The 12,993-nt window shown below is 40.3% G+C and overlaps 1 protein-coding gene across 1 annotated transcript in view; it reads right to left on the bottom strand.

The window, feature by feature from the left end:
* pcxb (pyruvate carboxylase b) overlaps nt 1-12,993 on the bottom strand; it is a 315,031-nt gene that overhangs the window by 4,305 nt on the left and 297,733 nt on the right. Inside the window, exons 21-22 of the mRNA XM_073835799.1 lie at nt 4,685-4,933; nt 832-972 (exon numbers count right to left, since the gene is read on the bottom strand). Coding sequence (XP_073691900.1) covers nt 832-972; nt 4,685-4,933 — 390 coding nt within the window. The remainder of the gene's footprint in view (nt 1-831; nt 973-4,684; nt 4,934-12,993) is intronic.

The raw sequence follows: 12,993 nt of genomic DNA, 5'->3' as shown, positions 1-12,993 counted from the left end.
ATAAGACAGAAACCAGTGACAATGTTAGCATCTGTCATTCATGCTAACTTTTTAACAAATACTCTAGAGATAAATCAGATTTTAGTTTCATTTCAAAGGTACCAAAACTTTAGACAGCAGAAGAAAAATGTTGGACCTGCAAAAACAAACTTTATGTGTCATGAGGAGAAATGCTTTTACTAGTTGTCTTCAGGCAGAAGGAGAGCTCTACTGAGCATATGCTGAGTAAGTGTCATCACTCTGACTTATCTGACACTAAGTGTGTTTGGATTGTCCTCGGTCTGTCATACTGAGCCAAAGAAGACAATAATAAACAAAAAGAGCCTCTACAAAGAGAGGAAACCATCTTCCAGGCTGGGACTATTTGGATGTTTGTTTACCAGAGAGAATATCTTATAATGAATGAATCATCTTTAAAATGATGCGTTATGCGTGGGCAATGAAAGTGAGATCTTCAGTTCTGTCAAATCATGCTGTAATCTGCCAAATTATATTTTTACAAGCAATGTGGTGCAGTTACAACTGCTGTGTCCATTGCTGACATAAAGTACCTACACAGCACTATTGACTTGTAATGAAAACGTACATTGTGCTTCCTGATAATTTAAAAGTTGTTTTTTCAACACTGCTGCCTCTACGTGATAAACGCCCATGACAGGAAGAGCAAGATCATTTTTAGCTTATGACAGAAATTATTCACACCTCGAGAGAGAAAAGGGAACATTCGCAAAACATGTCTGAATGATTGAGTGTACTGTTTGCATCAGGATAATTGCTTTTCAGTGATGAAACAAACCAATCTAGGGAGGAAAATAAACAGCAAACAGTTACCTTCATTGCCGCCGTATCCTTGACCAAGACTGAACGCAGTTGGCCGTTGAGTTCAAAAAACACCTCTCTCTGACCAGACTTGTTCAAGTCACCCAAGGCCAAGGCTTTGATGTGCAACGTTTTCCCTCTTTCTAACTCAACCTGTGAGAGGAAAGAGCCACAGTCAGGTATGAGAAATGAAATGCAGTTATTGAGCTGAAAAAACAAAGCCAGACTGGAGCATAATAGGCCATAAAAACTTGGGCAAAATTAAAGCAGATTAAGGCTTGAGTGATTAGCACAGGCCTCTGGGAGGCATTAGGTCTGTATCATGTGCTGTTTGGCTGTGGAGGGGATGCTATTTTGGGGTGCGCCTGCGTTTGCCTCAGTGACAGCTTAATATAGCTCATGCTAATCTACGCTAATCAGCCACGACTAACATCTCATTTGGACAGCTCCACTGGGTGGAGAAACACGACGCCAAATAACTTCGGTCCCTGAGAAATTTACTATTACGCATGTTAACTGAGGAAAATCTGCTTCTGTCTGAAAGGGTACAGAGAGACCTGGTTTGAAGAATCAGGCCAGAAGACGATTAAGAGATACAAGCAAACTCTCAATCTAACAGATTTGATGCGTTTTCGTAGTAAAATGACTTTGTAGGTAAGTTTGTTTCACTTCCTGTCTGGCTCTCGTTCTGTCTCAGAGCGTGATCATCTATGCGAGTCCTGCATCTGGTGCTCTCAGTTCTCATGGTGCCTGCAGTAGGACTCCGAGACACATTCATGCCTGCCAGGTAACACCCACTTTACTCATAATTGGGTTTTAGGAGCCAAACACACGGCTAAGCTCCAATCAACACATTTAGAAACACCATAGGGCATAGCTGGATAGAGATACAGCCATAACAGTTTGAGATTATTTAGAACCTAGCATGCAGGAAGCTAAAAAAAAGACTTACTGAACATTACAATATTAAACTCTCAGTTAAATTAGAAATATAAAACATCCTTTATGGTTTGTTTTGACTTCACAGCACCTTCACAATAAGAGCCTAGATGTTTTAAAGTAATATATTTTGAACACAAAAGAGGCATGCTATTCAATCTTACTATGCTAATCAATTTTACAACCATAGTTGCAATAAAGTGTGCTAATAAACTTTGTGAAAGTGGAGGCTAGTTGAGGACACAGGAAATCTATTTTGGCAAATCCCAGTGAGAGCAGGCTAAAACTTAAAAGGTCAAGTCCCATAGTGTTATCAATTTAACAGGGTGAAATATAGTTGAAATAACTTAGTACAAGAAATAAGGCACAGTGAAAAATACACAGTTCTGCTAATAACTTTACTTACAACTTGCAGAATATGCAAAATGCTAATAATTTTAACAAAATACGAGGGATCATAAAAATTGCATTTTTTTTGTACTATCCTGAATAAGCTGTTTTACATAGCTGATGCTTATACATAATCCATGACACAAAATGTATAAAACTGAAATTATAAACAGGACCATATTCAAAACTTTACATTACCCCTGAATCTTTTACATTACCCCTGAATCTTTTTCATGAGTGCCTGAGCAATTCAACTGCCCACTGTTCTTTAGAAAAGTCCTGTAGGTCACATTCTTTGTTTTTTTCAGCATCTGCATATTTCAGCCCTTTCCAACAGTGACTGTATGATTTTGAGATCCATCTTTTCTTTGAGGGACTCATAACTATTACAAAGGTGATAACATTTACTGATGCTCAAGAAGGTACCATGATATACTAAGAGCTGGAGGGTGTAAACTTTTTGAATTGGATGATCGGGGTAAATTGTACCCTTTTTGTCTTTTGGGAAACGTGTAAGTATTTTATGTAGCTTCTAAAAGGCAATACTACATAAAAAATTATCTTTACACAAAATAAGAAACATGTAGACATGCAGTTCAAAAGTTTATGCCTTCTGGATGTACAGTATGTCACAAAAGTGAGTACACCCTCACATTTCATCAACCATTTTAGTATATCATCTCAAGGGACAATGCTATAGAAATAAAACTTGGATATATTTTAGAGTAGTTAATGTGCAGCTTGTATAGCATTATAGAGTTATTGTCCCCTGAAAATTACTCAACATACAGCCATTATTGTCAAAATAGCTGGCAACAAAAGTGAGTACAAGTGAACTTGTCCAAAGTGTCAATATATTGTGTTAGCACCATTGTTATCTGGCACTGCCTTAAAGGATAACTGTTGCCAAAATGCAACCTGGGCTGTTTTTTTTACTGGAAACGAGACAAACTTATATCTAAAAGCATTACGACAAACGAGCCATTTTTGAGATTGACCGTGATTTAGTTTTGTGGTCAGTGGCCGGTGAATGGGAGTACTAGGGGCATACATTTGAGCGCATCAAAATCGATATTTTTACAACACTAAGAAGGCTCGACACACCATGACACTTTGCTCGAAGTATCGCCTGGGTCTCTACACATGAACTCGAGCATTGAGAACATTGTTTGTGTACACAGAGTTTACTAAAAAGAAAGTTTTTGAACAACTCACTTACACTGTTTGGGTTTCCGCTCGCAGCCATCTTGCCAGTCAAGAGGTGTCGATCTCAGAATGCGAATGAATGGACTCCATAGGACGAAATATTAGGCTTATATGAGGCTCTTTTTACAACTAGAAGTTTAATATTGTTTCTCACTTGCGAAAAAACAATGAATTAGCCGTGCATTTATATGGAAATATGCTTTAGGAGCTATCCATCCTCGCACTCAGAGATCGACACCTCTTGACTGGCAAGACGGCCGCGAGCGGAAACTCAAACAGTGAAAGTGACTTGTTCAAAACCTTTCTTTTTAGTAAACTGTGTGTACACAAACAATGTTCTCAATGCTCGAGTTCATGTGTAGAGACCCAGGTGATACTTCGAGCAAAGTGTCATGGTGTGTCGAGCCTTCTTAGTGTTGTAAAAATATTGATTTTGATGCGCTCAAATGTATGCCCCTAGTATTCCCATTCACTGGCCACTGACCACAAAACTAAATCACGGTCAATCTCAAAAACGGCTCGTTTGTCGTAATTATGCTTTTAGATATAAGTTTGTCTCGTTTACAGTAAAAAAACAGCCCAGGTTGCATTTTGGCAACAGTTATCCTTTAATCATCCTGGTCATGGAATTGACCAGAGCAGCACAGGTTGTTGCTGGGATCCTCTTCCACTCCTCACAGAGCTGCTGGACGTTAGACACATGGTGCTTTTCCACCTTACGGACACCATCTGAGCCAAATGCATCTGTTTTTTGAAGCCAGGTTCTGCATCTGCACCAGAATGAAGGCTCAACTTCGTTGATCAACCCTTGCGAGGCCTATGCAATACTGCTGTTATCACTTAGGGTGTACTCACTTTTGTTGCCAGCTATTTTGACAATAATGGCTGTATGTTGAGTTATTTTCAGAGGACATCTATAATCTATACTGCTATTCAAGCTGCACATTGACTACTTTAAAATATATCCAAGTTTCATTTCTGTAGTATTGTCCCTTGAGAAGATATACTAAAATGATTGCTGAAATGTGAGGGATGTACTCACTTTTGTGAGATACTGTAAATTACAGTATTAAAATTCGAAAATTTGAACAGGGCAACTTTTATAAATTCAGTTATTTTCCATTGTGAAGTACATGTAAACAACTGTTATGTGAAATCGCTTTTCATCATCCCTCTTATTTTCTTAAAATGATAAACATTTTGCATATTCTGCAAGTGGTATGTATATGAGAAGAACTGTATAAATAAATAAAAAAGAGACATATCATTAAAGTCAGTTGATGTAATTGCGGTCTACACATACAGTATCACCAGGCTTTTTGTGACGTACCTGAAACTCCTCTGCGATTTTGGGGCCATCCAGAAACAGGCGAGTGTTAAGGCAGTCCACTGGACCAAAGTTTGATGTAAACTCTTTAAACTCCTGGAAGACTTTAGGGTACATGGCTGCTGACATCACATCTTCAGGAGTTATTTCATCACCATGTGCCATTCGCAGATCTGTCTCAAGAGCCTCAAAGTTCATTGGTGGAAGTGAAGCCCCTGGACGACCTTCGATTCGAGGCATTGACTTGAGCACCTTTGAGAAACATTAAACTTGTTACACTCTGGGAAAAAATACTGTAAATACTGTAGCTTTATAGGTACAACAGCTTGTCACTGGGGCAGTGCCCTTAAAGAGGCATCTTTGTACTTTATTTACCTCTAAATAGTTCATAGGATGGTACATATTACTACTTTATAGGGGTAGATAAGGTACAAACTTGTCTCTTTAAAGCAGTGGTGTCAAAACTCAGTCCTGGAGGGCCACTGTCCTGCAAAATTTAGCTTTATTTAGCTCAAAATTTAAACGAAAAATGAACATTTTGTTAATATACAAACCTTCTGAAGATCTCCCTGACATTCAAAATGGTTTATTAAAGAGTTAGTGATGTCTGACTTGTGGACTAATTGATAATTTTTTTGTAAATTCAGCGCTCGACCTGATTCACTCTCGTGATTTGGAAAGTGGCAAGGATTTTCTACACAAACGCACATTATTGAAATAAACTATGAGAATTTTCATTTTTTTTGAGTGAACTACTCCTCTAATAACACTGAAGAATGGCCAAGGAGAATTTGTCTTTTGTGAAATGACAATCCAGGTTTTAGATTCTGACAGCTCAGGAACAAGAGAGCTAAATGAATGATGCGAGTCTGTCTTCAGGTCATGGGTCACATCTCTCTGGCATCACTCATGCAACTTTGAGATTTTCAGCACACATATTTTTAATGGATTCCATAAAAAAAAAAAAAGCATAAATATTTAGCAAATGAATCAACAGTAGCTTACAATGTTTTTGTCCTCTGGCTAGTGCCTGACTTTGTAAGCTCAAACATACTAAATACATCATTAGTGCTGTCAGAGTGGGCGTTAATGAACAAAGGCAGAAACACTTTGACAAATAGGTCAATTGCAAAGGAGAAGCTACACCATCAATATGCCATTAAAATGACTCAATTCATTATGGACAAAAACTTGCAGATTTCTTGGTGTTGGCACGACATCAACAACCAAGTGACACTATTTTCTCCTTTTTGTTTCACAGCAGTGCGAACGAATTGAAAAATGGTCCTTGGACTTGCACTGAGAAACAGTCTGGTGGCTAACGGGAGCAGAGTGAATAGACTACACAAAAGGGCTGGTGCAGGAGAGAGGGAGAAAACAAAACAGATCAGCTCATAAAACGCTCAGCAGCCCATTTTGTTATTCAGATAAAATAGTTGAAAAGGCTGCCTGCAGTCCCAACCCACCTAACTTTTGAATAAATTGCCACTTAATAGCAGTTGAGTCATAATTTTAGGCCATATGGACTCTTTTGTTTTGTTTTATGCGTCCTATAGGTTTATTTTAGCGGTTCTGTGACTCAGTTGCCCCATCTGAGCGTTTACATGCAAGCTTATTTGTCCAGGCTAGAAGTGGGGTAGAGAAGCTCACACGTGCACTTTCTTACTTCTAATCTTTTTTTTTTAAATCATTCCAATAATTTGACATTCCACAGGGGCTTTTGTTTATTTTTCCACTTCAGTCCCGTGAAGCTTATGATTCATATATAAAAATTTAAATATCTCAGAACTGAGAGGCTTTTTGTTTTTAGCAACAGAGTAACACATCTCAGAGTCCTCACTGATTGTGTCAGTGGCAGACATTGCAAATTCATTCTTAAAATGACTCAAAGGCCAAAATATCTTCATAAAACATCATAATTAATATTATAAAGGCATTTTTATACACTACACATGGGATGTACATGTTTTGCATATCCTCAAGAAATACATAGACTTTTTGTATAGAATCTTACATAGCTAATGCTTTAAAATTAAAATGCTGTAATCTACTCTCCCTCATCTAGTTCTAAGCCTTTATGACCACAAAAGAAGTTATTCTGAAGAATGTTTCAATGAAAGTCAGTAGGATACAGGATTTCTGTGGACCCCAGTGACAAAATAAATAGAGACATTTTTTTCAGAATGTCTTTGTGTTCAGCACAAAACAGGTTTGGAGCGACGCAAGGGTGAGTACATAAAGACAGAACTGTAATTGTTGGTAAGCCATCCTTTTAAAGATTGTGAAAGATCTCTTTTCCACATTTAAAGGAGTCATGAACGGAGAAATCAATATTCCCTTTATCTTTTGGCATATAAAAGGTTATTGTACTATAAAAACATTCCGTAAGTTTAAGAAACCAAACCGTTCTCATTCGTTTAAAAACAGCTTATATTGAACCCAATCTGCCAAAACATTATGGAATGTGCCACTTTATGATGTAATAGTGTGGCTAAACACAGTCCCTGCAGAAGCAGATCAATGCCTGCTTCACTAAACTATGTTTAGTCCCGCCCACCAATTCACACATGTACTGTACATAATGACAAAAGCAAATGCAGGTCTACGCAGAAACCAAACAATAAACATGGCTCAGTAGATGCCGTACAGTGCCAAGTTGTGGAAAAACACAATTTTTGCATTGCCTTCATTCTGATCGCAACATTAGGAAAGAATGGATGAACTTTATTTTTATGAAGATCCAGACCGCATCAGTAAGAACTTGGTCCTTTGTTCACTTAATTATACAATGAATTCATTTATAAACAATGCACAATTCCACGCAGGATTTTCAGAAAAATTGAAACTGAAAGACAATGCTGTGCCAACTATATTGGATACAATAGTTGCAGAGTAACAGTTTTTAATTACGTGATCACTATTGCTTTGTCTGTTATTACAGGTTGTTGCGTTTTTAACCTAAATCACAGCGTCCATTAGGGTTGTGACGGTGAGAAAATTTTCCCACTGGTTAATCGACGTGTGACAACACCGATAATACCAGTATGTGCGTGGGTGGGTGGGAAGTTTCCCTCTTTTCCTTGCTTTCCATCACTTTTAAACAGCTTAAAAGCGCTATGCGCATATACTTTTACTTTTTAAATTAGAGGCAATTCGGCGTAAATCAATTGTTAGTTTGTCTGAATTTTCTCTCTCTTCCTCCACTTTTAAAAGGGCTGTGCATTTTTTCTTCACTTTTAAATTAGCGGCAATTCAGCGTCAACTGATTAAATCGGCCTACAATGTCAAACTAACTTAGCATATATAAATTATATAACCTTTATTAACAAAACGAATAAAAATACACCATGCTATAGGCTATGCCTAATATAAAATAACAAATAACTTACACAAAGTTTAAGGTAGCCTATACAAAACTTAAAATAACTAGGCTACCATGGAACCAAATAAATAAGAAAAGTTTTTAAAAATCCAAAATATTGCCAATTAGGCTCTTTTGCATTTTGTTTCGAAACTAACCTAAATGATCTGCTATCGTCTTGTCTTTCCCCCTTTCTCTTCTTGTCAGATTGTATTGAGCAGCCACGTTGTTTTTAAGTGTACTTTCTGTTCTCTAACTGAACTAAATGATTTTTATTACTATAAAAAATGCCGCGGTGGGCAAGTGATAAAACCAGTGTTGCGGCTTCACTCCGGTATCACCGTCATCACTATCTCAGCAAGCCTAGCGCCCATCTATGAAGGATGTAGGCTGTCAAACATACACAACTATTAGCAGTGGGCGAGTTTACAATCTGCCATGCCTATTCAAACAGAACGTTCCAATGAGGGGGGTCAAAACAGGACAGAAAATAGCTTTGTTACTTCTAAATTATTATGTATGTTTATTTTAAAAATCTTGCTAACATAAGTGGACCTCTGAGAACAGGCAAAACAATAAACAAAGGCAGATCATGACCCCTTCAACATCCTCTTCCAAGGTATGCACATATAGTCCCAATCTGTAAAAATGAAACATAAAACTTTAAAAAGAAAATCTATGGAAGTGTGAGAAGACTACAAAGCTAGCTTTCCAAGCCTGAGGTAAGGTAAGGAGCTTAAGGAGAAGACTTGAACTGCATTTATTCCATAGCAAGTTAAAGCATGGCATTATGCATTCCTTATCTGCTCTGTCATTACCATAAACTACTGTGAGAGCAATTGTGCTACTACACATACGGTGGAGAAGGACGCTTTCTAAGACTGCTGGCATGTGCACTCAGAACTCAGACTTGCTCCTATATAGTTTGAAAACAGTGCTAGATGGATACCAGGTGATTTGCAGAGAAACTGCGGAAAAGTTTATGGAGTATTGTCAGAGGTTATGTAATTTCATAACTCAGAAAATAGCAGTTACTATATCAGACGTCTGAGGCGGGGGAAGTTGCTAGGAGAGCTTCTGTTTCCCTCACATCGGTTGCTGGGCTGGGTGAAAGGGGATATTTGACACTGTTGACACAGATTGGAAGGAGATGAGATTTGCTCTTTTTTTCCCTGAATCATCTGTCCCCATCCAAGTGTGTGCATTTAGGCTGTTTGTCATTCTCTACTGTCATAGCCTGGCTGGAAATATCGCTAGGGTGATGTCATGTGCTAAACAATCCTCCTGGAAAAATCAATAAGCCTGGGTAAAAAAAGGTGCCACCGAAATATTACCAGCCTCTGTGATCATTAATCACCAGACATCTGTCTGTCAGTACAAAGATAGGAAGTCGAGTGATGCTTAATTAAATTCTAAAATACATTAAGTGACTTATGAAGAGCTAAACTGATTAAGTTCGTCGCGGTGCTTCACTAAATACGTCAATTAATAATAAATCTACATTCATGTGCCCCTGACTCGTTGATTTCTACTTATAGGAATATTATATGTAGGAATATTCACACACAAAATCCCCCTAAATTTCCATTGAAACGGGCATAAAAGAGATCGCATTTAATTATATGTCTGAAAATCCACTAGGAGTTTTTCTGCTCTCCATCTGTCTGAGAGTGCTCTCATGCACTTTAGCTAACAAAGAGACTCATTTCACTGGCCCAAATCAAATTCGTCAGGCGTGATGGTCCATTGCTTTCCTCACAAGATCCACAGGAGAGAAGACTACAAAGCAGTGGGCTGTAATGGGAACTCATGTAGCCATAAAACAGTGTGAAGCTTTTCGCTCTCTGACCTGAACGCATCTTCCTGTGGTCGAGCCTCAGAGGGAGCTGTGTAATTGTTCCAACTGTGAGTATGTTTACACACTAACTGCCAGATCATATATAGAAACATGAAAGAAAATCATAACAGATTTTTAGCCAAGGCAGGTGTGTCCATGTGTTTGTGTTAGCATCAATAAGCATGTGTGCATGACTAAACTGCCTCTCTGTCGTCTCTGGGCCAGTATACATACTGTTTAATATCTTGTACAACTGTCATAATTGACTTGAGACATTGAGACTGGCTACCAGTTAAAAAAATTAGTTTACACTTAATACCTGTAAATAACACTATAAGCAGCATAATTTAAATAACTAAGTCAAAAGATGAACAGCAGCATTTAACTAAAAATAAGTACACTAATGATCAAAAGTTTTGGGTCTGTAAAATTTATTTAGTTATTTTTTTTATTTTTATTTTTTTTAAAGAAAATCTCTTTTCCTTACTTAGGCTGAAATTATTGTATTCAATAGCTTCCTGACTATACCAGGAAAAAAGTTTTGTGAATTTAGTATGCTTTCATTTCATTACATTAAAGCAAGGATGCCCACACTCAGAGGGCCGGTGTTCAGCAGAGTTTAGCTCCAACCCCATTTAAACACCTAAACCAGCTAATCAAGCTCTTACTAGGCATACTAGAAACTTCCTAATAGGTGTTTCAAGTTGGAGTTAAACTCTGCAGGACACTGGCCCTCCAGGACCGAATTTAAGCACCCCTGATTTAGAGCGTAAGAAAATTTTTGAAAAATTATATTTTATTCATATTTTATGCTTTGTCCTCTGTAGAGGACACAAAGACTTCAACAGTCCTGAATAGACATGAATAGACATGAAAAGCCAAAAACAGTGGGATTTTTGTTTTAATCACAAATCAATTTTTATACCAAACTTCATAGAAAACATGATTCTTAACTGTCTTATGAAGATGTAACAGAATTTTTTGGGCATTTTTTTGTTTATGCAAAATGTGTCTAAAATTGACATAAATGGGTTCCCTTCCGGGAACTCGGCTGCGTCATCAACGCTATGGGGAACGCCATTGGCGAGCCGCACTCTGAACGTAGTCTGCAACCAATCAGATGACGGGAGTGACGTCACAGGCGTGGTGACGTAAGCGACCAGGAAGTATAAAGCATGTGTGTTTGAAGTCGGCGTCAGCTTTTGTTATTTAGCGAGAGCGCTCTATGTGTGTCTGTCTGTTGCATAGTTTGCTGTTTTTCTGTGCCAGTTTGCACAACTTTTTTTTGAGCAACTATGTCAACCAAAAAAGGGGGAAAAAGAGTTTATAAGAAAGCGGTTGAGCTGCCACACAGACGGTGTGTTCCTCCCTGCCAATGTTTCATTGTTGGTGGGGATACACACAGTCTGTGTGTGGTCTGCTTGTGTGCGGAGCATGCAGAGTCAGCTCTCGAGGGGGCTGACTGCCTGCAGTGCGATCGTCTTCCACTGCGGGTGCTCCATTCCTGGAAGGCTTTCTTTGAGGAGGGAGCCTTCGCTAGCGTTCCTCGCGGGTCTGGCCCCGCTTCCGCCGAGGCGGAGCGTGGTTATAAGACGATGCCACGGGTTGAACAGACGCTGACCAGCTATCTGTCACCCGGTCTGGCATCGTCCTTGAAGGCTCCGTCCTTGCCCTCCAAGCCACTTAAAACAACTTCGAGCTTGGTGGGCAAGGCATACACGGCTGCAGGTCAGGCTGGTGCTTGCTTACACACAATGTCTATCTTGCAAGCATACCAGGCTGACCTGCTTAAGGAATTAAGCGATGGCGAGGAGGTTAACGTCACAGAAATGCGCCGTACTGCAGATCTTGCTCTCCGTGCCACCAAGGAGACCGCTCGTACTGTCGGGCAGTCTATGGCAGCCCTGGTGGCCACGGAGAGGATATTTATAATCCTGTGGCTGACCCTGTCTGAAATGAAGGAAAAGGACAGGGTCCTCCTCCTGGACGCCCCGCTGCAGCCTTCTGGTCTCTTTGGCGAGTCTGTCAATACTGTCGTCAGTAGACACCAGGAGGCTCGTAAGCAAGCGGCGGCGTTCCAGCGATACCTCCCTCACTGTGTACTCAGCCGTGTACCAGCTCCTCACACCGAGAGGCTCAAAAGAGGAGTGTTGCAGCCCGTGCCCCTCCGGAGATACCTAGAGGGCGGGGTCAGCAACGCTCCAAGCCGGGGGCTTCAAAGACTAAGCCCGACCTGAGGGTCGTGCTTCAGTCGAAGAGGTCCTCGGCTAATCGGTCCAGACAATCATGGTTCAGGGCCAATGAGGGCAGCCCCTCTCGGGGGAAAAGCGGTTCTCACCACAGTTTATGGTGCCTGTTCTTCCTCGAGGCCCTCAGGAGATCAGTCAGCTAACCCTGCCAGTGTTACAGGGCGCGGCAATCTCCCGCAAACATTTCTCTCTAGTCTCTCCGCCCGGAAACGTAGCGGAGCTAGAGCGTTCGCCACCCCTGCGGGGGTCCTCAGAGAAATTGATTCAGGTGTTTCCTGCCAGTCAGCTGTTACAGGTCACCGAATCAATACCTCTAGTAACACCAGAAACCAGTCTCGAGAGACTGGTTCCCTTAGTAGACTTTCTGGCAGTGTGGAAACTACTGCCGAATGTATCTGCTTGGGTCCTGCGCACTGTAGAGAAAGGTTATTGTATTCAATTCGGCGCTCCGCCGCCACCTTTCGACGGGGTATTCCCTTGTCTGGTGAGCCCCGAGCAGGGTCTGGTTATGGAGCAAGAAGTAAATTCTCTTCTGAAGAAGGAGGCCATCGAGGTGGTCTCTCTTCCAGACAGAGAGGCCGGGTTCTACAGCCGGTACTTCATTGTTCCCAAGAAGGATGGAGGGCTGCGGCCCATTCTAGATCTCAGACGGTTGAACCGCTCAGTCAAGAAACTGAAGTTCAGAATGTTAACTGTCAGACAAGTCGTGTCTCAAATCAGGTCCGAGGACTGGTTTGTCACGATAGATCTAAAAGACGCTTACTTTCACGTCTCCATCCTTCCCCAACACAGGAAGTTTCTGAGGTTTGCTTTCAGGGGCAAAGCTTACCAATACAGAGTTCTTCCTTTCGGCCTAGCACTCTCA

This window comes from Garra rufa, chromosome 3 (assembly GCF_049309525.1).
Source record: "Garra rufa chromosome 3, GarRuf1.0, whole genome shotgun sequence".
NCBI lineage: Eukaryota > Metazoa > Chordata > Actinopteri > Cypriniformes > Cyprinidae > Garra > Garra rufa.
Note: the sequence above shows the minus strand (reverse complement) of the source record. Positions and strands in the feature narration are given on the sequence as shown.